Source organism: Manacus candei, unplaced genomic scaffold (assembly GCF_025592945.1).
Source record: "Manacus candei isolate 608988 ecotype Guabito, Panama unplaced genomic scaffold, ASM2559294v1 h1tg000073l, whole genome shotgun sequence".
Lineage (NCBI taxonomy): Eukaryota > Metazoa > Chordata > Aves > Passeriformes > Pipridae > Manacus > Manacus candei.
The window spans coordinates 989802-1013580 of record NW_026138121.1 but is presented as its reverse complement, the minus strand read 5'-3'; the positions used below and the strand labels follow the sequence as shown (position 1 = coordinate 1013580).

General features: G+C 56.2%; 1 protein-coding gene across 3 annotated transcripts in view; it reads right to left on the bottom strand.

Annotated features, from left to right (window-relative positions):
* Window positions 1-23779, bottom strand: part of FOXP4 (forkhead box P4) — a 59079-nt gene that overhangs the window by 20175 nt on the left and 15125 nt on the right. For all 3 annotated transcript variants that reach the window (XM_051808701.1, XM_051808703.1, XM_051808702.1), the window contains exons 2-5: window positions 18417-18618; window positions 10357-10446; window positions 3003-3125; window positions 1436-1522 (exon numbers count right to left, since the gene is read on the bottom strand). In XM_051808701.1, coding sequence (XP_051664661.1) covers window positions 1436-1522; window positions 3003-3125; window positions 10357-10446; window positions 18417-18602 — 486 coding nt within the window. In that variant the 5' untranslated portion in view covers window positions 18603-18618. The remainder of the gene's footprint in view (window positions 1-1435; window positions 1523-3002; window positions 3126-10356; window positions 10447-18416; window positions 18619-23779) is intronic.

Below are 23779 nucleotides of genomic sequence, written 5' to 3'. Positions count from 1 at the left end.
AGCGGCTCTGCGGCGGCATCCCAGACACGCCAGCTATTCCCTGTGCCACCGGGGCAGCCACGGCAGGCAAAGCAGAGCATGGGCTTTAGGAACAGCAGCTGCCCACGTTCTTGGGGTGAACCCAACCCCACAAAGCCCGTCTGGGGGGTCTGGGGAGGGGAAACACTGACATCCACTTGCTGGGACCCCCTCGGTGCTTTTCCTAGCCATGATGCTGCCAGGAGCCAGATACACACCCCTCCAGCAGCATTTGATGCCCCTTCCCCCCCCACCAGCCTCTCTTTCTTAGTGGATGAATTTCCCATTTCCTCTGTACCATTTAATTAAAAGTTAACACGCGCTTTTTAAGCCGGAGCCCGCTAAGCAAGTGCTTTGTTAGAGCTTAATTATATCCCTGCTCAGAGCTGCAACAGAACATCGCCACGGCCAAGAGGAAAGTCCTTGAGGAAGCTCAGATTTATGCCTCCCCCGTTCCTGGAGCACCAGCAGCCACTCCAGCTCCTGCAGATGGCTCTGATAAACCTGACCCCATAAATACACCACCACCCCGCAGTGAAAGCCCAGGTCAGTCTGCAGAGACTGGAGTAGGTGCCAACCCGACCCTGAGCCACTCCAGCCACCCTGGTCCCCTGTGTGACTGGCACATCCCCAAAATACAGCCACAACACCAGGCAGGGCATCACTGTGGGAAAGGACAGCAAAAACTGTTGTGTAAAGGGAGTTATACAACACTGATGGAATCACACCGGCATGAAATGCTTCTCCACCAGGCACCCACCTCCCCAGACAGGGCCCACTGCTGCCAACACGGTGCCAGCAGGGGCTGAGAGCATCCCCTGGCTGAGTGTCTCCCGTTGGAAAAGCCCTTTGCTGGCATCACTGCTACTCCACACAGTGCTGGGGTTTTGGAAAACCGCCCTTCCTGGCAGGAAAAGCCCTGCTTTGAGTTCCCATCTGACCAGCCCTGCCTACTTGCCAGGGTGCTGCTGTGCCAGCTCAGCCAAGACTGGGCTGCCCAACTCGAGCTGTGCCAGGCAAGGGCTGAGCTGAGCCTCCTCTGCCCCCACCCCAGGGGGAACTGGGGAGCCTTGCTCTGTGCTGGGGGCAGTGACCTGCCCCTGCCCCTGGGGAGGGTCCAGCAGCCCCACAGCCCTGACCTCACTGCTCCCCACACACCCCACAGCCCCTGGACACGCTGCTGAGAACGATGCAGCTCAGTGCATGTGCCAGATCACAGGCAGGAGGAGGAAGAACAACAACTCCCAGCACCTGGACTGGCCATCCAACACCCCCCAGAGCAGGATGCCCCCGTGCCCCATCCCTGCTGGCTCCCAGCTGCCCGGGGTGCTGGGGTTCCTGCACACCTTGTTGTGCTCCGGTCCTCCTTTAATTTGCCGCCAGATCTGATGGCCCAGCGCCCTCCACGTGAGCTCACCTCTTTGGGTTGCTGCTTTCCAGCTTGCTGCTGTGTCAATAGCTGCAGGTGAAGCTGCTCCTGTTGCTTCTTGTAGTATTCCTGCAGCTGGGAGGGGAGAGAGCAACCGGATTAGCAGCAGAAACACCCCAAGCCCAGTACCAGGCTTTGCCACAGCCACGTCAGCTCCTGGCACTGTGTCATTAGGGCAGGCTCCTGGCTACAGGGTGGAGGGAAAGGACCCACCAGAGGAGTCAGGGCACCAGAAGAACCCTGGGCACATGTTCCCAAAGGCTCTGGATCCCCACAGCAAGTGAAATCTCCCAACACCAGCAGTGCCAAACCCGCTGCTTGTTTTATTGTCCCTTAGAAGCAGCCCTGGGTGCTCTGGCAGCAGGGTGTTTCAGCTGTGGGGAAACCCCATTTTCGGCACAGTGGGACCCCAAGACCCCCCTGGCAATTGCAGTGAGAGCCAGGGGGACTCCCAGCTGGGAAGGGGTCAGAAATAGCCACAGCCCCTGGTCTGGCCCTAAATAAACTGTGGGTGACGGATTTGGTGTGTGCAGGGGGGGCAGAGCACGGGGAGGTCAGCGAGACCCCGCAGCCCCCTCCCACCCGCCCGTTCCCCGTGCAGGGGCTCAGGAATGCCCCTGTGGATGCCGGGAATCCTTTATCAGCTCGGGGCTGACAGCGCTGACAGCAGCAACTTCGCCGTTTCTGCCGGAGAACAGGTTTGGAGGGGCTGGGTGTTTACCCCAGAGCCAGCCGGAGCCAGGGCTGCAGCGGGGCCGAGCAGGCGCAGGAACATTGGGTCAGGGGTGAGAGGTGTGATGTTTGGTTTTCTGCCGGTGGAGAATGCGAGCTATTCCGGCCTGGGTTGTTTAATTTGCAGTCAAACGTGTTTCTTTATCCGGCTCCAAAGAGGCTTGTGGAAGGACCCACCCAGGGTAGTGTTTACCCTTTGTTCTTTCCCTGGGGCCAACCTTGAATCCTTATCAGCCTGTTTGGAGTAAACAGGTACTGGAGGCAGGAGGAAGGGTGTGGAGGATGCTTGTGGGGTTTCTCCCTCTCTCCCTCCTGCTGGCGAGAGGTGTTTACCCAAGCAGACCTGTTTTGTTTCGGAGTTGAGGTTTGTTATTTTTCTTCTCCTCTTTTTTCTTCCCTCCCCATCCGACTGAACACTCCGGAAAAGCTGAGCAGGCCATGAGAAACAAACCCACGTGCTCAGGTCTGGAGCTGGACACAGGCACATGCCCAAGGCCCAGTAGCAGCCACAGGGGCTCTGCTTGGGGTGCATGGAGCCAAGAGCACCCACCCCGACCACAGCTCCTCCCAGGAGCTGGGCAGCCCCAAACCAGACCTCGTGCAGGAATTTTCTGGGCTTTGAGCAGCAACATCCAGCTTTGCCAGTACTGTCAGCACCTGCAGCTGTTTTTGTCCCTGAACGTGCTGGGAATCCCCAAGGAAATATGTGGAGAATGCGAGAACCCAGGGAGGAAGGGACCCACCTGCCTGCCCACAGCGAGCTCCAGCACTCCCAGACCCAGTGGGAATTGCTTGGCTGGATGCAGCCCAGGTGCAGCGTTACCTGTTGCAGCATTATCGCCTGCTGCTGCTGCAGGAGGGCCTGGAGCTGGGGTGGAGAGAGGATCTGCTGCATCTGCTGCGGCGTGATCATCTGGGGGGACATCATGGCCACGGACACGGGCACCTGGGAGAGCAAGGACACGTCACCACTCCCCATTCCAACCCTGGCAAACCCTCCCCAAGTGCCAACAGCCTACAGGTGCCTCCCACCTCTCCTGGAACATCTTTCACGCCCCCCAATCCCTGCCTCACCTTCAGGTGAAGCCCTTGGCCCCTGGTCCATCCTGGCACGCCAAGGCTACTGCCAGGACGTGGCAATGGCAGGGAGGTGCCCCGTGGTGCAGCTGGTACTGGGGTGAAGCTTCCTAAACCGTGAGCTCCCCCACCCTGAGGGCAGGGTGCTCTTCTTTAAATGCAGTTGAGATGGGGGAACTGGGCATCAAACCACAGCTGCTTCCCTTGAGGTGCCGGAGCATGCAGGGCAGAGGGAAACACAAGGGAAGTGGGAAGATACTGATCACCCAAATAACTCTGCAAAGCAGAGCACGGAGGAAGAGGTTACCAGGTTCTCCACAGACACATCAAAGCTTTACCTCCAGCTGACACCGGTAACCCACGTAATTACCATGCCAAGAGGAGGGAGGGCTGAGAGAACCTGCCAGCCCCTGCCTTTGGTTATCAAAATATGGGTCCACACCCCCAGCAGTGCTCCAGAGAAGGTGTCAGTGATGGATTCCAGCCCTACTGGGTCCTGCCCAGGTGGAGCAATGATGCCTTCCCAACCACAGCCATCGAGAGCTGCCTCGTCCCAGTCTTCCACTGATCCCACCAGCCCAAAGCCTTTCCCAAAGCTTTGGGCAAAGTTATGGCTTTGCTGCAATTTAATAACCCTTCCTGGGTGCCCCCCTTTTCCTTGGAAAGCAGATGGCTGCTGCCTCCCCCTCCAGCCAGCCCAGTGGGATGGGACCACAGGGTAGCCCCGTGCAGTCCCTCCCACCCGTGGTGGGTGTTGGGAGCGCTCTGACCTTCAAGGGAGGCTGCCAAGGCTTATCTATTTACTCAGGCATTCTGCTGGAGGGAGGTGTGGGACACGGGTCGAGCTCCGTTTGTGATCCCCCCTCCAGCTGCCCCCGTGTCACAGTTATTGATTAATTACTGCGAGTTCCCACCCAAGGGCTGGGGCTGCTCCCACTGCTCCGGCCGTGGAGGGCTCGGAGGCTGGGGAGCATCCTCAGGGATGAGCCACAGCGCCCTGGAAAGGCTCCAGCACCCACCAGAGAGCCCCAAGAGCCCCCCACAGCAGCAGCAGCAGGGAAGGGCTGCTGTTTGGGTGCTCAGGTGCTCCCAGCCAGCTGTGCAAAGCCCTCGGCGAACATCTGGGAAGGAGGGGAGCCGGCGAGGAGGGCGAGACGGGCGGGGTGTGCGCCCGCTCCCGGGAGCTGAGCATCCTGCTAATTTCCCTTTGCCAATTCATCAGCTGGCAACGTGCTCGGAATGAGAGCCCCTAATTAATTGCTCATCCGCATCCCCCACCCGGGCGGGCTCCCCGCCCCCACCGCGCGGCCCCTCCAACACGTTTGCTGGCATTTTCAAATCGGAGGCATCCTAATTACCGGAGAGTTATAACACCTTCCATTTCTCGCCCAGCGGACTGACACCCTGTCAAGAGCAAAGAGAATTGCCAGAGGTTTTGACAACACTAATTGCCCCTATAATCTAAAAACACAAAGGAGAGGCGATTAGTCGAGAGGGCCCCAGCTCTCGATCCGACACGAGGTTTTCACAATGTTACAAGAAAACAAAAGTGACGCTTTTTAGAGTTTGATGGCTGCTAACAAAAGCAGAATTATATTTTCATACAACCTTTGTCTGCATTAAATGGCTTTTTCTTCCGTGCTCGGATGCGGAGCTGACACGGGGAAATGGTGGTGGCTTCGTGCGGGGCTGAGGTGGGAACGGGGCGAACCGGTGCTGCTGTTTGTGAGAGTCATCTGGGCTCTGCTGCCTCCTCGAGCCCCAGGGGATGCCAAAGCCACATGAAGAATTTCCCCACAGCACGGAAAACATCCCTCTCCCAGTGAAGGTTTCCAGGGAGAGCAGGAACTTTCTTTAGTAAAAGGGGAAATTCCCACTTACAGCCAGTTTTGCTCCCACTGCAGCCACTCATCCCAGACACGTCTGTTGGGAGGTGACAGCTGCTGCCCTGGCAAAACAAGAGGGGGATGGAAACGTCCATCCCAACCTGGCCAAACGCCCCATGGGGGCACCCACAGGCAGCTGATCTGCCAGTGGGGAGGGTGAGGGCACAGTGTGACCCTGGGACACCCCTTCACCTGCAGCCACGGCACTCGGTGACCACCGGTGTGCCAGATTCCCCACGGCAGGAACGGAGGCCAGCCTGGCATCCCTGGAGAACGGGGGGCTCTGGGCAACAATCACCTCAAAAGCTGAGACCCAGACAGACAGAGTGGTCAACAAGGCGAGCGAAAGCCAAAGGGCACCAGGGGTGGTACGAGGGCTGAGTGTCACCCAGCTGCCTCCTCCACACCCCCTCCACCCCCGGGCACCGGAGCAGCCGGGGAATGTCCTCACAGCCGGCACATCCCTCGGGAAGCAGGTCCCAGCAGCGGCTGGTCCCCGGCCGACGCGTCACGAGCTGGCATCTGCCAGACACCGAGTCAGGAAGGGTTTGACTCACGCCTTGGCCGGCTGCCACCCCGCAGAACTGCTTACTAACAGCTCCGGCTGCTCCCAGAAACACCCGGCGCTGCTCCGGCCGGCCAGCGGCATCTCCGGGGGTGATTTTCCAGGCGGTCCCGGTCGTAATCCCTGCGTGCCAGAGGACGGGCGGGCACGGATCAGCAGGCAGTGGGTGGAAAACGAGGCAGGTATTCCAGGGAAGCTCGGCGGGAGCCTGGAGCAGCGCTGCCAAAGCCGGCTGAGGGAACCAGGATTTGGTTGGGTGGAACGCAGCAGGAGAGGGAGCGAGGCTCTTAAGGGAAATTTTTCTTGGATTTTTTTTTTTTTTATGGGAAGCAGACTGAACTCCCAGGCACGAGGCAGAGCAGGGAAAGCCACGGCCCGACAGCTGCTCCTGGCTCTCAGCACGGCGGGGCTGCCAGAGGGACAGTGCCCTCCTGACCCCAGGGACAGCTGGCTTGGCACGGCATGGGGACATCCTCCGTCAGCCCGCGGTTTGCTCAGCCTCAAAGCATCCCTGCTCCGACCATCACCTCCCAGCTGTGCCGTCACCCACGCCAGGAGGTCACCACAGGAGCCACGATGTCCCCAGGGAGCCGGGGGCAGCACGTCACCAGTGCTACGGGAAGGAGCATCTCCTGGTCCACACCTAAACCACACCTAAACCACACAGCCCAGCTCCCTCGCCAGGGCAGGCACAGCCCAGACCTCGTCCCCAAGCCCTGCTGACCTGAGGAGGGCTCTGGGACCACCAGGATGAACACATCTCTCCCTGTGCACAGCAGCTGCCTGGAGTGTTCCGGGCTTCCCACGGAGCCCAAGGCTGCACATCCTCACTATGATCTAATCTTGGAGTTTAAGTCCCCATTAGAAACAACAGAAAACATGTTTGTGCTCTTTTTTCCTAATTTTAAACACCCTTTTCAAATCCAAACCCAACAGAAACAAACCGAGGCGGTCGCGAATAGAAGGGGGGAAACAAACACCAGGAGCAGCTTCGAGTTCTGCTGTTTCAGGGGCAGGGGGTGAGCAAATCCCCACCCCAGAGCACCCACTTCTCACAGGAGAAGAGCAAACCAAATCCTCCAGGCACATCCAGGCATCCTCTCCTGCACTCTCGTCCCTGGGAGAGCTCCAACATCCAGCTGGCTCAGACCGTCTGCGAGAGCTCCGAGCGCCCGGGGCCAGGCACTGATGCCACTGACACCAATGTGACCCCAGCCATGGTCTATAAACCCTGAGGGTGGCACAGGGCCACCCAAACATTGCTCTGCCATCCCTCCACTCAGGAGGACACACCACACTGTGTCTGAACCTCACCAGGGCGGGACAGAGACAACGGACTAAAATCTACCCGGGGTCAGAGGGGAAACTGAGCTCAGCTCCATGTGGTTTTGAGGCTGTGGTTTGTTTTTTATGAACCCTCTGAACAGCCTCAGCACCAAAGGACTGATTGCCCTCGGTGGGGGTGGCAGCAGGAGGGCAAGGGAACAGGAACCAGCGTAGAGGACACCAGGCTCTGATGTTCAGCTCCATGTAAAGAAAAGGAGGAATCAATCCCTAGCGTGTTCAGCCCAACGTGCATCCTCATTAGTGCATCCTCGTTAGCATGGTGTTCCCACCAGGGAGGCACTAATGGCACGTGGCTGGGCTCCAGGAAGCTGGAAGGAGCTGGCTGGGGATACTGGCAGCAGAGGTGACAGTGCTGGAGTGCCCACAGCCCCCTCCTCGGTGAGCCCCTGCCCTCAGCATCACCCAGGCAGTGTCCCTGCGGGGACACCACGGGCACGGGGTGCTGGCACAGCTCATCACACTGACCAGTCTACAGGGACTGAAGTGACTTTGCTCCTCTGTTTATCCAAAATGCCAATCCCAGAGCAGGATGGTGGGGGGGGCTCCGGGAAGGAGGAGTGGGAGCAGGGACAGACAGTGATGCTGCAAGTTCAAATGGAAAAGCCTAACGCCGCGCAAGCCGAGACGGACGGGCTGCTGGGTCTGCTCCTGGAGAGGGAACGCAGAAGGGCTGCTATTGATCTGTCTTCATTACCCATTTCACTCAAGTTTCAAATCAACAAAATACACTTTTCCGCTCCGCTGCCCTCCCCGCGCAGCAGACAAAAGAAAAGCAATTTCCCGCAGTTTGCTCCAAACTCCTCTCCCTTCCCCTGGTGCCCTTCAGCCCTTCTCCCCTTTCAGCGAGGGGAGACCCCCCAGCTCCAAGGGCTGAGCCAGGGAGGGACCCCAAAGAGGTCACCCCATGATTCCAAGGAGTCTCCAAGCCAGCACTGAGAACACGGGTGCTGCCTTTCCAGCACTTCATTCCACTTCCCAGACCCCAGATCCCAGCAAGATCCCAGGGGGATACATTGCTTCCACCAGCCCCATGCAAGGATGGGAACACCCTGCGGTCCATCAGCACCAAAAGTCCTCAAATGCAACACTCTGTCAGCACCCACCAAGTTTCCAAGAGTTTTAAAGTTGCAGAGAAATAAAACCATTTTTACATATTTTAAAACACCCAAAGGTGGAGGGTTTTTTGCCTTTTTTTTAGCTGCAGCTGTAACTCGAGTGTCAGCGTGAAGCTCTCCACACACACCTCCAGGCATCTGGGGAGAGAGGGTCCATACTCCAAAACAAACCAACTCCAGGATGCTCCGGAGCCCAGCAGCTCCCTGGTTGTTTTTAAGTGCACGCCATCGGGAATGTCATTAATATTCCCACTGGCTTGGTGCCCCGAAAACGTCCCGTCCCCATCAGGGGGTGACAGGGAGAGTGCACAGTGTGGGCAAGCATGGGGGGTCTGTGGTGCTGCTGGGTGTGGGGGCTCCTGCTCTCTCTGCCAGCACCGGGACCCTCCTGCTCCCTCCCCCTGGGATTGGGGGCCAGGAGCCGGCTGGCACAGAGCTGAGGGGAGGCCATGGACACAACTTCTACCCCCTCCCCAAAATACCCAACTGTGTGAAAATCCATTCCCCAGCCTGCACATCCACAGGCAAAGCCCGTGGGACCCCAGGCTGGCACCCCAAGGACACCCCAGTTCCCAAACACTTCCATGACCCTCCCATCCTGCCGCACTCCCTGCTCCCTCCCCAGCCGGGGGCTGCTGCGCTGGGACCCAGCCTTCCTCCTCCTCCTCCTCCTCCCGCCGTCCTGGCCAGTCTCATCCACACCACTCTGCCGTTAGATAAACTTCCTTTCAAAGGAGTCTGCTTAATCCTCTATCTCCCCTCGGTCAGATCCCGCTCCAGCTGCCGGCGGGGCCGCGGGGGGAGGAAGAGCCGGTCGCTGCTGAGTTATGAGCTATTTCTGACTCACGTCTACAACTTTCACAAGTCCTTTTGCAACACAGAAAGGGAGGAGGGGAGAGGAAGGAGATCCAGTTCGCTCCGGCGAAGCCGCTGGCCAGATGGGCAGGGAGGGGAGGCTGGAGAGCAGCAGGGAAGGGGAGGACGGGATGTCCAAGCAGCAGCACGTGTATCCAGCAGGGAACACGGTGGGGAGAGCACCGAGGGATAGGCAGGAGCAGTGCAGGGACACACACCCACGGAGGGGAGCGAGGCGCCAGTTACCGGAATCTGACTTCACCCTCGCTGCCTTTGTCCTCTGCAGACATTTTCCATGCAGTGACTGCATTTCCTTCCTGCAAGCACCGCTGGAAAAAGCCGCCTGTTTGTGCCGCAGGAGCCCTGACTAATTCCCACTGCTCGTACCCAGCTGCTGCTCCCCAACCCGGAGGGGCAGCCGGGGGTCCCGGGCTGCCCTGACCCCTGGGAGCCCCAGGACCTGCTGCCGGCTGGCTCAGCCGTGCCCTGGCTCTCCAGGTTGGGAGAGGAGCTCGGGATTGCCCATCCCAGCCTGGCTCCTGCTGCCCTCCCACTGCCACACGGCTCAGCCTGGCACAGGCAGGACCTCCAGCTCCGAGAGTGCTTGTGCTAATTACTTTCCTTTGTTAATTAAACCCACGTGGCTCTAATAAGGTAACCTGCTGTTCTCCGATAAATTTAATTAGCCTGAAGGGAGAGCCCCTCCACACAGCTATTTAAATTGTCACTTTCCATCGCTTGGGCTTTGCTTCTTCCTGCCTCCTCCTCTCTCCAGATTTCACCCCTCTTCTGCTCCTTCTCTTCCCATTTTCAGCCCCTTTCCTTTGGCAGAGCAGTGGAGCAAAGGGGTGGTCCCCCCATCCCTGTACCCACCCAAAGCCCCGGTTCCCTGCCAGTGCTACAAATCCCACCTCAACCAGGTAGCTCCCAGCAGCTGTCCCACGTGGGAGGACTTGCCCTGGCTCCAGCCCCTGTGCCACACTCACTGCACCCAGCATTGAACCCTGGGAAACTCTGTGCCTCCCAATCTGAAATGTGTCCCATGGTAAGGTGGCACATGGTCACCTTCCCCCCACACACACACTCCTTTCTCCTCTGGAGCCAACCCTTCCCTGGCATCCCCCTTTCCCACCACATCAGCACAAAATGGGGACCACCCCCATCCCCCCAGAAAAAAAAAACTCCCAAGAAATTTCAGGAACTTTACAGAGGATTTAACTCCCTGTGTGCTCCAGCCATCCCGACCAGGGAGGTGACCCGTGGCCTGTCCCACTCCTGCAGCCGAGCCCTTCCCACCCAGGGGGTGACAAGGGACACGTGCTGGGGGCTCACCTGCACTGCTGGCTGCTTGCCCTCGTTGCTGCTGGGGGAGCTCAGCCCCGTGGCCTGCTGCAGCAGGAACTGGCGTGCCACCTGGAGAGCCTGCAAGAGAGACACAGCACCGTGGGCAGGAGGAAGGCTGCCCTCTTCCTCCTCCTCCTCCTCCTCTGGGCACACTCCCCCTCCAGCTCTGGTTCTCCATGGCTTTGATTCACGGGGTGTGAGGGATGCACGAGGAGGACAGCGTTCCCTGCCACACCAGTATGACCAGTACACACCATTACAGACCACCTATTCCTACCCCCCAGAGCCATGGAAGGCCAGGGGAAGCTGGGAGCAACTCCATCCTCTTCCAGAACCCCCTGCCCCATCTTTAGCAGTCACCAGGTCCAGCAGCCCCGTGCCACTGGCAGACTGTCCCCAGGGTCATTCCCAGACTCCAGCCCTGGCACAGGTGTCCCCTGGCCAGGCACAACCAGTACCTGACCAAAGCTCCAGCTCCTGCCTGGTTTATTCCACCCTTGCACGGAGCCACCACCACAGTTCTGCTGCCACTGATGTCCCTCGTGTCTAAAGCACTGTGAATATTTAATTTTACATCTGATTGTTACATTGGAGCACCAGAAAGTTCCAGGCACCACCCAGACTTGGGTGAGGCCAAGTGCAGGATCACACCCTGAATCAATCCTTGAATGTGTCTGCACAGAGTTGATGGTGATGCAGATGTTCAGCAACTCCCACAAAACCTGCTTATTGCTGGGGGTGTTTGCCTAGAAAAAGTGATGGGTTTCCTTAAGCTGTTTACAGGGATGAAGGCATTTCGCTGGGAATCACACCACAGGCAAAAGAGGGAGAAACCAACATAAATCAATCAAATACACTTGTGAAACACACCCAGGCACAACTGAGCCATGCACAGCACTGTGGACAGCTGGAGAAAGCAGGGGAAATGAAGGAAAATCCTGTGAAGAGACAAGAAGGAGAGAGGAGCAAGTGTGAGCTGAGAAAAGGAGCTTCACTGAGGAGCTGGGAGCCAGGAGAAGGAATAAAGCTCTGAGGAAAACAACCCGCTGCTCCCAGATCTGCTTCCCCCTTCGCTCCTTATTTCTGCTTTTAAAGAATTCTTTTCCTTCCTTCTGGTTTTTTTTGGGCACGTTTCTGAACAAGCAGGGTATTGTGGCCCTGCCTGCAGGACAGGGCTGCATTAGGGCCAGTGCAGGGGCAGAGCCCAGCAGGTCCCCTGCCTGTCATCCCCCATAAATCCCTGCCCAGCTTCCAGGAGCAGCCCTGCACCCCAAGGAAGGGCTGCTTGCTAAATCCCTGTGTTTCCAGCTAAAAAGAATAAAGCCCAGCCTTGTGCACTGCCTCTCCATCCCTCCCTCCCAAACCCACTGGCACATGGAGCAGCACTGCCCATGGCACCCGAGGACGCACCTCAGCACAGAGCTCACCCCGTGACTGAAACCAAGGAGCAGCCACAGCACCCCAAGACAGGGCCACTCCTCAAATGGGGCATCCAAGAAAACTCATTCCCTGCATTTTAGGTCCCCCCCGTGCTCCTTTGCACAGGGGTTTTTGGGAAGAGCATATGAACAGATCCAAAGCAAAGGATGCCTGAGCTGTACCATGTTATTTTTTGGTGGACAAATCCACCCAACCTGCTCCATGCAGGAGGACAGGCACTACAAGAGCACTTGCAAAATGAGAGGGAATTTAAAGCTGCTGCTGAATCTGGAGGCTGAGCAAAGGGTTTAACAGATACAGTCTCACTTATATAATTTAAAAAATTATAATTTCATAGCAAGGGGCCCAAACCCAACAACTGTGCCCCAGACGCAGCACTGGGCACCCTCTGCCCTGCCTGGCTGTGTTTGTCACCATCATACAAACCAAACAGCCCCAAGAAAGTAAAAAAACAAGGAGTTCCAAAAGCAGATGGATCCTAATTTTATATTCCTATGATGAATTACCAGGGCTGCATCCCAGGATTGCCCCCAGCTTGGTGTGCCCAGCACGGGAACACCCAGAGCTGCCCCACGGCCACTGAGCATCCCTGGGGATACTCAAAAGCTACACAACCACTAACCCGCAAACTCACTTCATCCAAACAGTTAAAAACTAAAATCCTGGAGGACAAACACGGCGATTCACTGCTGGGAATCACCGATGGAACGAGCCCGTGGTCCGGCTCGCGGAGCCGCCGCAGCCCCAGCGCGTCTCTCCACGGGCACGTTACTGCCCTGTTATTAGCAGGAATAGATGTGCATCGGTAATGCGAACACAAAAACCATGTGACAGTTATGACAGCTCAAGGTCTGATATTTTAATTACTTTTTGAAATGAAAACAGTAATTCCAGTTAAAAGCCGAGGGTGGAGGAATTCAACCAGCGGCTGCTCAGCGCCGACGCGCGGCACGGCCAAGGCGCCCACCAGGATGGGTGCTGGACTGTGGCTGCACCCTGTGTCCACACACCAACTGCCTCAGCTTATCTGCTTTTCCACCTGTCCTTTAACAGAGGTTTGCACGGATTTGGTTTCTCCATGCACGCCACGTGGAATTCCTGCGGTGTTTGTAAGGGCCATCTCACAGAGGTGACCCGGCGAGGCAGGTCCCTGCCCCAGCCCAGCAAAAACCAGTGCAACAGGGACAGAAGAAACAGTAAAGAGGGGAAAACCAGAAGGGACAGAATTCCAGCACCAAGTGCCACGCAGGACTTCTCCCAGAATTTCTCTTTCTAAACCCAAACAGTGGCTGGTGCCACCGAGCCCCCAGCGCCCGCCCGGCTCGGCCCCACCGCGCCGCCTCTCAGGGGGGAATTTAATTCACTCCCCGCTGGCTCTCTCACTTTGTTGTGCTCTGAAGCACGAAATTACAAGATTTAGAGGAAAAAAAATGACATGGCCTTACAATTGCACACAGGGGCCTCTCCACCAGCGCCCCAGAGCTGCCCCCTCCCTCCCTCACCACCCGGCAGCGATTCCCACTCCAGCCTAAGCTGAGCTCAGCCTGCAAACAAGGGATGAAAACCTGTTGCACGGCTGCACAAAGCACGTGGAGCACCAAGGATGGAATTTTGGGATGCAGAGCCCCTGGTTATCTGCACTTGTTGCCCTCCCAGGGCAGGAGGAGTGGCCCAGATACTGGGAGACAAAGCCTTTCCATAGGGAGGAGCAGGGAAGGCGTCATCCACAGGCTCTCCTCGGGGCTGAGGAGATGGGAAAGCAGAAGGAAGAGTCCCCTCGTGGGAGTGGATGGGCTTTCACCTCCCAGCTCTGGGAACCAGAGAAAAAGCGATTGTTTTAAAAAAGCCCCTCTCCTGCTGCACGGTGTCATCCAGCAGTGGTTACTGTGAGACCCGTAATTGGGAACGAATGGGTTGTGTCAGCTCCTGGATGGCTCCCTTTGATCAGCAAATTATCCCATAAAAACTTTGTAATGTCTCAGGCACATCCAGAGCTGATGTGGTTTGGCTTTGCCCTCCCCAAGAGCAGCAGCAGCAGCACATTCCAGGGCTGAGGAAGAGGAAGGTGACCCAGGCTGGGGAAGGCCCACAACTCCCTCTGGCTGTGCAGGGACATGGAACACACCAGGGATTGCAGGGAGAGATGGGAGATGCTGGAAGGTGTGTGTTGGGGTGGGGAGGGGGTCAATAAATAAACCCTGCTGGTATTAATCCTTAATTCTTCCCCCACAGGCTTGTGCTCCAGCCTGTGAGGCTCCATAAATTCACTCCTGCACATGAGGGAGGCTCCTCCAGACACCAAGAGGGGCAGATTTTGGCTGCCTTCCTCATGGCAAACACCACAAACTTCCCTTTCTCCCACAGGGAACACCAGGTCCCAGTTGGTCCCAGCCCTGGAAAAGCGCAGGTTAAGGAGACAGTGGCTCCCATCCCAACCAGGATCCCACCCTACAGCCTGGATAACGTTGGATTAACCCCTCATCCCTGCCTGGTTGCCCTTTTCTCCTCAAAACCTGCCCGAGCAGAGCCTCTCCAGGGCCTCCCAATTGGGAATAAACAGGTCAAGAGGTTCAAAAAAGTTTGGAGGGGGTGGAGACATCCACAGGTCTTCCTAAAAGCACAAGCCCCAGCCTCCCAAAAAAACTCCCCAAAAACCACCCAAACAAACCCAACAAAAAAAATCATAGTACAATGGAAAATCTTGCCCGGGATATTTTAAATTCCCTTATTTACCAGGTATTTCACTTTATGATGACGGAGCCAGGAGCAGGGTCACCACCATGGAAACTGCTGCCCAAACTTAGCTGAGGGGTTTTCTACCTGGATCAAAGCTTCACATGGGGTTTTACCCCCCAACGAGTGAAAAACCACCTGAACATGACATCAGACCGAGAATTTTGCAGGGAAAGAGGACCTGTAAGAGAGTTTGTATCTTCCCTTTTCCCTCCGATTCTTTCAGAGGGTGGAAAGGGGTTGGGAAGGGACGAAAAAAACGGCAAAAAAGAAAAAGGAAGATTTTTTACACTAACCTCATAAAAATGACATCGTCACATTCCAGAATTAGAGCCGTTAAAACAACACACAGGGATATTTTTAGCTGGATATTAACAGTAAATGATGCCATATTGAGGAGCACTTCCACCAGCCCAGCCCGGCCCCGCTTAACCAGAACCAAATGACTCCAGGAGATCCAAATTAACAAAAATGACACAATTCTTGACAGGGAAATAAATAAAAAAAAAAAAAGCAGTTTTTACACCCAACTCCATGTCTGTGTCCCAGCCGCAGCTGTGCTCCCCTGCTCTAAGGCTCCCGGACTTTATTAATCTGCTCTTGCCTCCTCAGTCCTCGCAGGCGAGGGGTTAAACCCATCCCCACTAATGAAGAACACAAGGAACATGCTCCTGACAATCCCATTCCATGGAAAAAAAGGGGAAAAAAGAGTAAAAAAAAAAAGGCTCCTGCGTTTGTCCTCAGTAAAATATGAAATATGAATCAGGGAAGCAAATAGAGAGATGAGTTTCACTTAAGTGCTCCAGCCTCGTTTTTATCTTAAATACCCTAATAATAGCGGATTACACAATATATTTGAGATGTGATCACATGTTTTATGGAATGGTATCTCTCTGAGGGCAGCAAAGTGCCTCTCCTCCCCCTCCACACCCTTCCTCAACTCCCAAAAAGGTCCCATTTGCTTCTTTTCGAAAACAAGACTTATTTTTGTTTATTATTCCCCATTTCTTTGACGTCTGTCTGCAATAAACTGCACTTTTTAATGTACTTTTTGCATAATAAAATAACACCAAACAACGCTAGAGCAGCTGGATTTTCCAGATGGCTCCTTTTCCAAGGACTGCAAGCTGGAAGAAGCTCCCGTGCGGTGCCAGACTCGGGGATTTTCCCCACGATTCCCCCAGGATATCCCTGCACGAGCACCTCCACGCTTTTCACCCCTGCACACCAAAGCTGCAGTGACCCCCAAGCCCCAGGCCCTCTGCACACCATGGATTTAAACTCCAGCTCCAGGATAAGAGCTGGAAACCCGGGTTTTTTTTAGGAATCAACGAAACCCTGGAGAACCCAAAGCCATGGAGAGCAGCACCCGTTGCCTGTGCAAAGCCCACCCTGGGTCTCCCCTCGCTGCATCACTCCTGATACCCAAACCAGAGGATCTCCCTCCTGCTCCCAGCCCAGGGATGTGACTCCCCCATCACCCCACTGCCCCCGTTTCCTGCCCAGCCTTCCTCTGACAGGAATCCTGGGGGGGCCTGGCATGGCAGGAGGGGCCAGCGGGGCCCTCTGGAGCCCGGCAGTGCCAGAGGTCCCACCACGTTCCCACAGCAACGGCGGGGGGGTCCCGGGCCCTCCCGTGCCCCCGGCCGACCTCTCCCCTGCGCCAACCCCGGCACAAAGCGGGCAGGAGCTATTCAGGCTTTTCAGCCCAATCCCACCATTGAAATCCAGGGATTTACCCCAGAGCCAGCCCCCGGGCTGGGGGAGAGCCAGGGAGAGGAGGGGGATGCTCCTTCCCCACCCCATCCCACTCTCCTTTCGGATCTGCCCCTCTTCCTCTCCTGCTCTCCCTTCAGACACTCCGGACCACGGGATGCTCTGCAGTCGCACGGGTAGGGAAGGACAGATGGACAAGGATGATGATGGAACGCTGTGCTCCGTGGGGGAGCAGAGCTGGAACCGAGCTGGGAGCCCCTGTCTCAGCAAACCAGGCTGGTGCTGCCAGACACCCACGGCCTCTTGCTCTGGGGACATCCCAGAAGCCACAAAACAGCCTCGGGGGTCCCTGAGCACCCAATGACACACCCCTCTCCCCTCAAGATCCCACCCAGGGCACCCATCTCCAGCAGCACCCTCAGAGAGGAGCCTGAACCCACAAAGTCCCTGCAAAGAGCTGTCTGGGTTCACCCCTTGAAGGGGGTGAAAGCAGAGGGGCCACAGGCACTGGAAAAGGTCCAAACCGGACAAAATCGAGGGCAGGGCACGAGCCCCCAGGAGCAGCATCGCCCAAACAAACCCCCACCCCTCCAGGCTTCCAAAGGTTTCTTGGGTATTTCATAAAGTTCAGTAAGAATAAGGATTGAGTGCCGACATTTCGGGAGCCGGGATGGATTCCCCATCAGCCGGGAACAGCCCAGTGGTGCGAGAACCCGGGGCGAACGCTGGGATGCTCCTGAGGATGGTGCAAAGCCTCCATAAAGCACCTAATTGTCCAAAACTCCCGATATGGGGCCATTTATTCCTGACCCCAGCTGGTGCTCAGCCTGCTCCCTGAAGCAGGAAGATTGATAGTCCTGGGGATGGGTCCTCCCCCTTCCCAAGGCGCTGGCACTGCAGATGCCATTTGGTTTCGGAAGTTTACCAAACCCTCTCTGCCTTAATAGTTCCATGTGCCAACAAGCTTCCCAGGGTGATCACACCAGGAACCCGAGAGAAGAAATGCAAAAGGGTGAAATGAAGCATCAGCCCTGCTTTGGGCAGGGCAGGATCCACCGGGCGAGCCCAGGGAGCATCCCCAGGGATGAGCCGCCAGCACAGCGCAGCGCTCTGCTTCGGAAAAGCCCTTTTTAATGCTGATTTTCTGGAGGAGATGCCCTGTTTCACACCCACGATTTGCATCATTTTGGCTGTGTGGGATCACGGGTCTCCTGTTCCAACCCACCCCCACCCCCCCCCCCGAAATTCGGGGAGGGGAAATTCGGGGAGGGGAGCGCGGGCGGCTCCTCGGCGGGCACTGGCAGGAGCATTACACGCATGATTACCCCTCGGATCCGGGGAACAGGGGCTTAACTGCGTGCGAAACGGCTGTTATCCAGGTAATGGATTTACAGCACTCACTACTAAAGTATCAGACACAGCAATTTTTTACAGCTTTCACGCTGGAATTTATGGCTCAGGGAGGCGATCTCCGTACGAGGCAGGGATCATTGCCTTATTTAGTAGCCGAGGAGGAAAATTTATGTTTTTGCCAAAGTTTGTTTTGAAAGGTAACCTGCAGGCACGGCCCCCCCTCCCCGTGGCTGCCCGAGGGGATGTGTGTGCCAGGGGCCCCCTGAGGGGCACACACGTGTGCCCAGGGACAGAGCTGCTGCACACACGTGTCACAGTCACACGTGTTCTCAGCCATGTGTGTGAGGTTAATTCTTCAGCTGAAGGCACCAGGAGCCCCAAGGAATGGGGACCAGCTCGGCTCACCCACCTGGACAACCAAATACAGACTTGGAGAACACCTGCTCTTGTGCTACAGCCAAGGGCTTCGGCCTCACATTCCTCCTCTTCCTCACCGCTTTCCCAGGCCGATGGGGGACAGAGCAGGCAGGATCTCCCCCCTCAAAACAGAGCCATCTCTGGGGCACCGGGAACCCCAGGGGTAGATGGGCTCCATCTCCTGAGGGACGTGCACCCCAAGGACAGGCACCTGCTTTTTGGGGCAGCATCTGCACCCCAAAACTCAACAGGGATGACCAAGCCTGGTGGAACCCACGGGACCAGGAGGGGTAAAACCAAGTGTTGCCCCCAAACCACACCCTGGAAATACCCAGTTCTGTGCTGCCTCCTGTAAGGCTGGCAAGAAGGAACGGGGGTGTCCGTCCTACCTGCTGCTGCTGGAAGTGCAGGAGCTCCACGGGGCTCATCTCTCCGTTGGCCTCGCCGGCGGCTCCGTCGCGCCCGCCGCCCCCCGCGCCGCCCCCGCCGCCATCGGGCTGCTGGCTCAGGCTGCTCACCCCGTTCTGGGCAGAGGGAGTGGAACGTATCGTCTCCGAGGCAGATTCAACCATCATGACTCGCTAGCAGGACCTGAGGAGGAGGAGGAAGGGAGAGCAGAGGCTGAGAACGGAGTCCGGGATCCCTGGCTGGCATCCCCATTCCGCCTGCCCTGCCCCTGATCCCTGTGACATCCTGCAGGGGTGGGATGTCAAACCCTGTCCAGTTTTAGCTGCGTTCAATTTACCCCAAAAAATAAACGTGCAGAAGCACGAGGTGCCACAGACACTCTGTCGGCCCTGCACATCCCTGGGCAAGGCAAGTGCAACCCGTTCCTCGGGAAAACCCATGATTCCAGCTTTCTCTGAGCCTGATGCAAGACACAAAGCCCCAGGAATCCAGGTATTTTCACTGAATCCCAAAATATTTCACTTTGAGATGCTGGAGACAGCACAGCTGGAGTCCCAGCGAGGCTGCACACGGAGTGTGAGGAGCCTGTGCCACAGATCTCACTGTGAAAATCCCAGCAAAGTTGAAACACTTCCTCAAAGTGCTTCAGCTCCCAGCAAAGCAGCACTCCCCAGCAGGAAAAACCACCTGGCAGGAAAAACCAGCCGGCAGAAGGTTTGCTGGCAGGCTGAGGAAGCCCAAAGTTTCAGCAGAGCTGGGACACAGCAGCGAGAACACAGTGATACATCAGCTGGAAAATCCTCCCTCCCTCCCAGCCTTTGCTCAGTTGGCTTGGATTAGTGGGCAGGTTCTTGGTTGTGAACCTGAGGGTCCCCTTTTCTGGGAGAAACTCCTGGATCTGGGCTGGCACTGGAGGAAACAGAACCACAGCATCCAACATCAATTCCTGCCACTCCGACAGCATCCACAGAACCCCCGGGGCCACATCCAGCCCTGACACACACACACAGCGATCAGGGGCGAGGGAACCCCCCCAGAGTGAGGGGCTCTCCCTCCTTCCAGCACACTTTCCTCAGTGGAAAAGCAGAGGACAATTTTATCCCATCCCTCTCCATCCCCGCCGGTGGGTGCCGGTGTGGGATCAGTCTCACCCAGCGCCGCTCGCAGAGTTTGAAACAAGAGGGGAATAAAGAGGACAGGGAGAAGCAACACTGCCTCTCCCTTTTTTTTCTCCCCCTCTTTTTTTCCCCATTTCCTCCCCCCCCGCCCCAAAAGCCGGAGAGACAAACCACGAACAACATAATTGCTGAAATGTGGCGTGTAACAATCGCTATTCAGGGCTGATCATTCATATTAAACAGGGTGCAGCGAGCTGCTCATTTGCATGTTTGAGATTATATGCATTTCAAAAGTCATTTCCGCAGGGTATATGACTGACATTAATTCCCATGGGGAGCTGCTGGTTCCCTCCCACTGTCCCGGTGCTCCCGAATCCACACAGGGTGACACACCAGGAGCTGCGGGACAGTTCAAGGTTAACGGGATTACTGGGATTTGGGGTTGGTTGAAGCACAGGAGAAGGAATGAGAGCATGGCGTGGTTGGAGCAGCTTCCCAAGGTTCGAGAAAGGATGAGGTGTTCACAGGATGCTGCGTTAGCAGTAAAAATCTAGAAGAAAGACAACACTTTTTGCCTTAAAAACTACATTTGTTCCTTCCCCCTTTTCAATTTCAAACAAATGCCTGCAGAAATGTTAAATTATTGCTGTTCCTATTCCCATTTTCCTTCCGAAATCCACTGCCTGCTCCGTGTTTTGACCAGGCAGCACAGGGAGTGCCGGGCTCTGCCCATGTCCAGCAGTCACACGGCATCACCACGGCCAGAAACTCGTCGGGATTCAAACAGGGATTTGACTTTTATACGGAGAACAAGAATATCCAGAATTACAACAGGAAGTATTAAAAAAGGGGAAAAAAAAAAAAAAAAAGGTTTTGGAAAGGATATAAAACTTTCCTGGCTTCGGGCATAAACTGAAGCTTAACTATTGGGAATTAGGAGGAAATCTCTTCTGGTGGAGGAGCTGTGGGCTCGTTCCGGCGGCCCCGGCCCTGCCAGAGGCGGGATGCTGGAGCAGATTCCCGCAGGCCGGGTGATTCCCGGAGCCGGGGACACCGGGCCAGTTGGGTTCCCTCTCCAAGTCTAGTAAAACTCGACTTCCCGTTCCCAAACCCTACGGGATGCTGGAGCGTCTGGGATCCCAACGCTGCAAGAGAAGTCATAAAAGAAAGTCATAATAATAATAATAATGAAAATATTTCCATTCCTATAAAAGTTTTACAAAACCTTAAAGAAAAAAAAAAAATGAAGCCAGTGTCTGCACTGTTATAAAGTGGATTTAAACTAGGAATGAGCACTTTTCCAGCCAGGACTGATCCGGGATGACTGAGGCTACACTGGGAAGAGTGAAACGATGCCGAGCACACGTGCAGCCCTGCACACAGCCAGGGGGGATCCACAGCATCCCAGCTCCTGCTTCTCATCTACTGCAGTTCAAACACAGCCAGGATTTCAGGGATTCTCCATACGCTGGTATCCAGAGGGTCTAATCAGGATCAGACCTTCCCCCAGGCAGAAAGGCAGGGACCACGTCCACACAGTCAGCGGGAAGATGCAACACCCGGATAAAGTGGGAAAGGGTGGGTTTAGTTAAAAGGGGAGGGAGGGAGGAGCCCCCTCCAATGGCAACAGCAACAGAAGCTGCGCCAGTGGATCGTTAATTACCATTAATTACCATTTCAGACTCAAAATCTCCCCGCTGAACCAACGCTCTGCCTTTTTTTTTCTTCCCTTTTACTCAACCACGCACCTTCCGTAGGACAAAGAAAAGGAAACGGAGATTACAAACGGAGCAACGAATCCCCCTGCCTTCAGCGGGACCATATGGCAACGAGGGTGTTTTAATTACCCTTGCTTTTAATTAACAATTGCTTCGTCTGAGCAGTAACATTTCCTTGACATCCCCCGACTCGCCGCGAACCTGCGCGGTGCACGTGCCACGCCGAGTCATCAATCCCGCTTTATTGACATCCATCCCTCCCGCAAACAGGCACGATCCCAGGGTTTTCCAATTAACACCTCCACACTCTCTAATTAGCGCAATTAACAGGCTGATGGATGCCCGGAGCTTCCCTGCGAGGGAGGGGGCGGATCAGCTGCCGGGATGTTGGACACGGCTCCCGCCGCATGCGAGCGACACGCGTGTGCCACGCTTCCCGTGGGAGCACCACGTGGGTGCTGTGCCACGGAGCCTGGCACTGCCACGGAGCCTTCTGGAGTACCGGGAGAAAGGGAAGGATGGACACAGAGGCAAGAGAGAGACGACGGACTCGGAACAAACACTTGCACCAAAGGATGTGGGATCTTCAGGAGCAGGAATAGCAGATGAAGCATTTACAGTGATTTCTCCCCAGAAGCTCCCAAGGAATTTTGGGGTGTCCAGACCCACCCAAAGCGATGCCACTTCTCCACCTGATTCTGCTCCACGGACACGAGAATTAAATGGCACCTCTTGGCCCCTGGGACCCGCAGGAACAGGTACAGCCCCACCACGAGCTCCTCAGGAGCAATTGCCTCAACACCTATTTTAGCAGCTTTCCCTATTTTTAATTATCCTCGATACCACGATCCTCAGGGGCTCTGTAACTTTGGGCTGCCCTTCACGGGCTGCCAGAGGGACCAGTGCCACGTATGGGCCCAGTGCCACAGGCACCTCCTCCCCTCTACCCCTGTCCTCAAGTCCCTGTCTCCAAATCCCTGTCCCCAACCACTGGGGATGCCCCTCGGCCTCAGTTTCCCCAGATCCAAACTCAAAGAGCTCAAAACTGTCACCCAAGGAGGGACGAGGAAGAATGGTGGGAAACACCAGTGGGAAAATGCTCCCACATCTCCACGAGCTCAGCAATGCCCTGGTGATGAACCAGCACGGGACAGCAGAGGTGACACCACACACTGACACACAGCACAGCACTGAGATGCTCCAGAGGCTATTTCCACCCTTCCCACCACATCCCGGCCCCAACGTGCGTTTTCCAGACCCTTCCTTCCAGCTCCAGCCTGTCCAGGACGTGGAGGGAGCTGAGGCTGCACGCTGGGGGTCCTCCCTCCAGCAGCTGCTCCCACAGGTACCAGTAAATCCTGGAGGTGCAACAGACCCAGCAAATCCCCCCAGAGCTCTCGGAAGTCCGTGGGATGCTCCTCTGCACAGCTGGGAGAAGAGGACTCGGGGAGGATGGATCCCAGGCACCGGATCTGCTCCGAGCTATGGAAAGTTGAGCAGCCTGCCCGTCCTGCTCCGGCACCGCTGGCTTTGGGAAGCGGCTCCTAATCTTGAAAGGCTTTGGCTGGAAGAGAAGCAGCAGCCAGGATTGCTCCGAGAGTGGCTTTTTACCCTTTAATTAACACATAAACACATGGAAATGTGGAAAGGGGATTAAAATAAAAGTCTGGGGGAGCTGAGACGAATCTAGAGCATTACCGTAAATTAGAAGATATTTAAGGAACCAGGGACTGGCTAAGCCCAGTCACTGCTTTAATGGGATCTCACCTCTGGGCACTTTCATCTCCCACTTTCATCTTGCTCCCAGCAACTTCTTTGGGAAGAGCCAGCCTGCGGCGCTCACCTTCACCCCCCGGCTCTCCTCACCTGTCTGGTGCCATCACACCCTGGCCACGCTCACGGGATCACCATCAGGCAGCAGAGAGTGTCGCTGCTCCACAGAAACCAAGCAAGAACGACCCCAGCGAGGTTCCTCACGAGCACCTCCGGCAGGGAAGCCCTGGGACTGTGCTTGTGAGTGGGACACGGCACTGCCCCACCTGCCTCTCCAAACCATGTCCCTCTCCGAGCATCCTTTGCTCTCCAGAGCTCACACCAGACACCCCGACCACAGCCAACCAACCCCACGGCAGATCCCGGTGCCCATCCCAGCGAACCATCCCACGCGGGGCATTCCTGGAGACACCAAGGGCTGGCTGGCACCTCTCCCAAGCCCTGCCAAGCTTCAAGGAATATCAAATCCCTCCCAGAGCGGACAAGGGACTGGTTGAACACAGCCAGGCTGGTGTCAGGCACCGGGGCTGCTGCTCCATCCTGGCTTCCCTGGGCACGTGCCAGGCACCGGGGCCGCTGCTCCATCCTGCTCCATCCTGGCTTCCCTCGCTGTGCTCTTGAAAAGATTAAAAAAAAGAGCCCCACTCCATCTCATTAAGAAAGTAAACACAAGAGCCGTCTAAGTGTCTAATTAAGCTTCTAATTAGTCCCTGCTTGTTACTAATGCAAATTAGA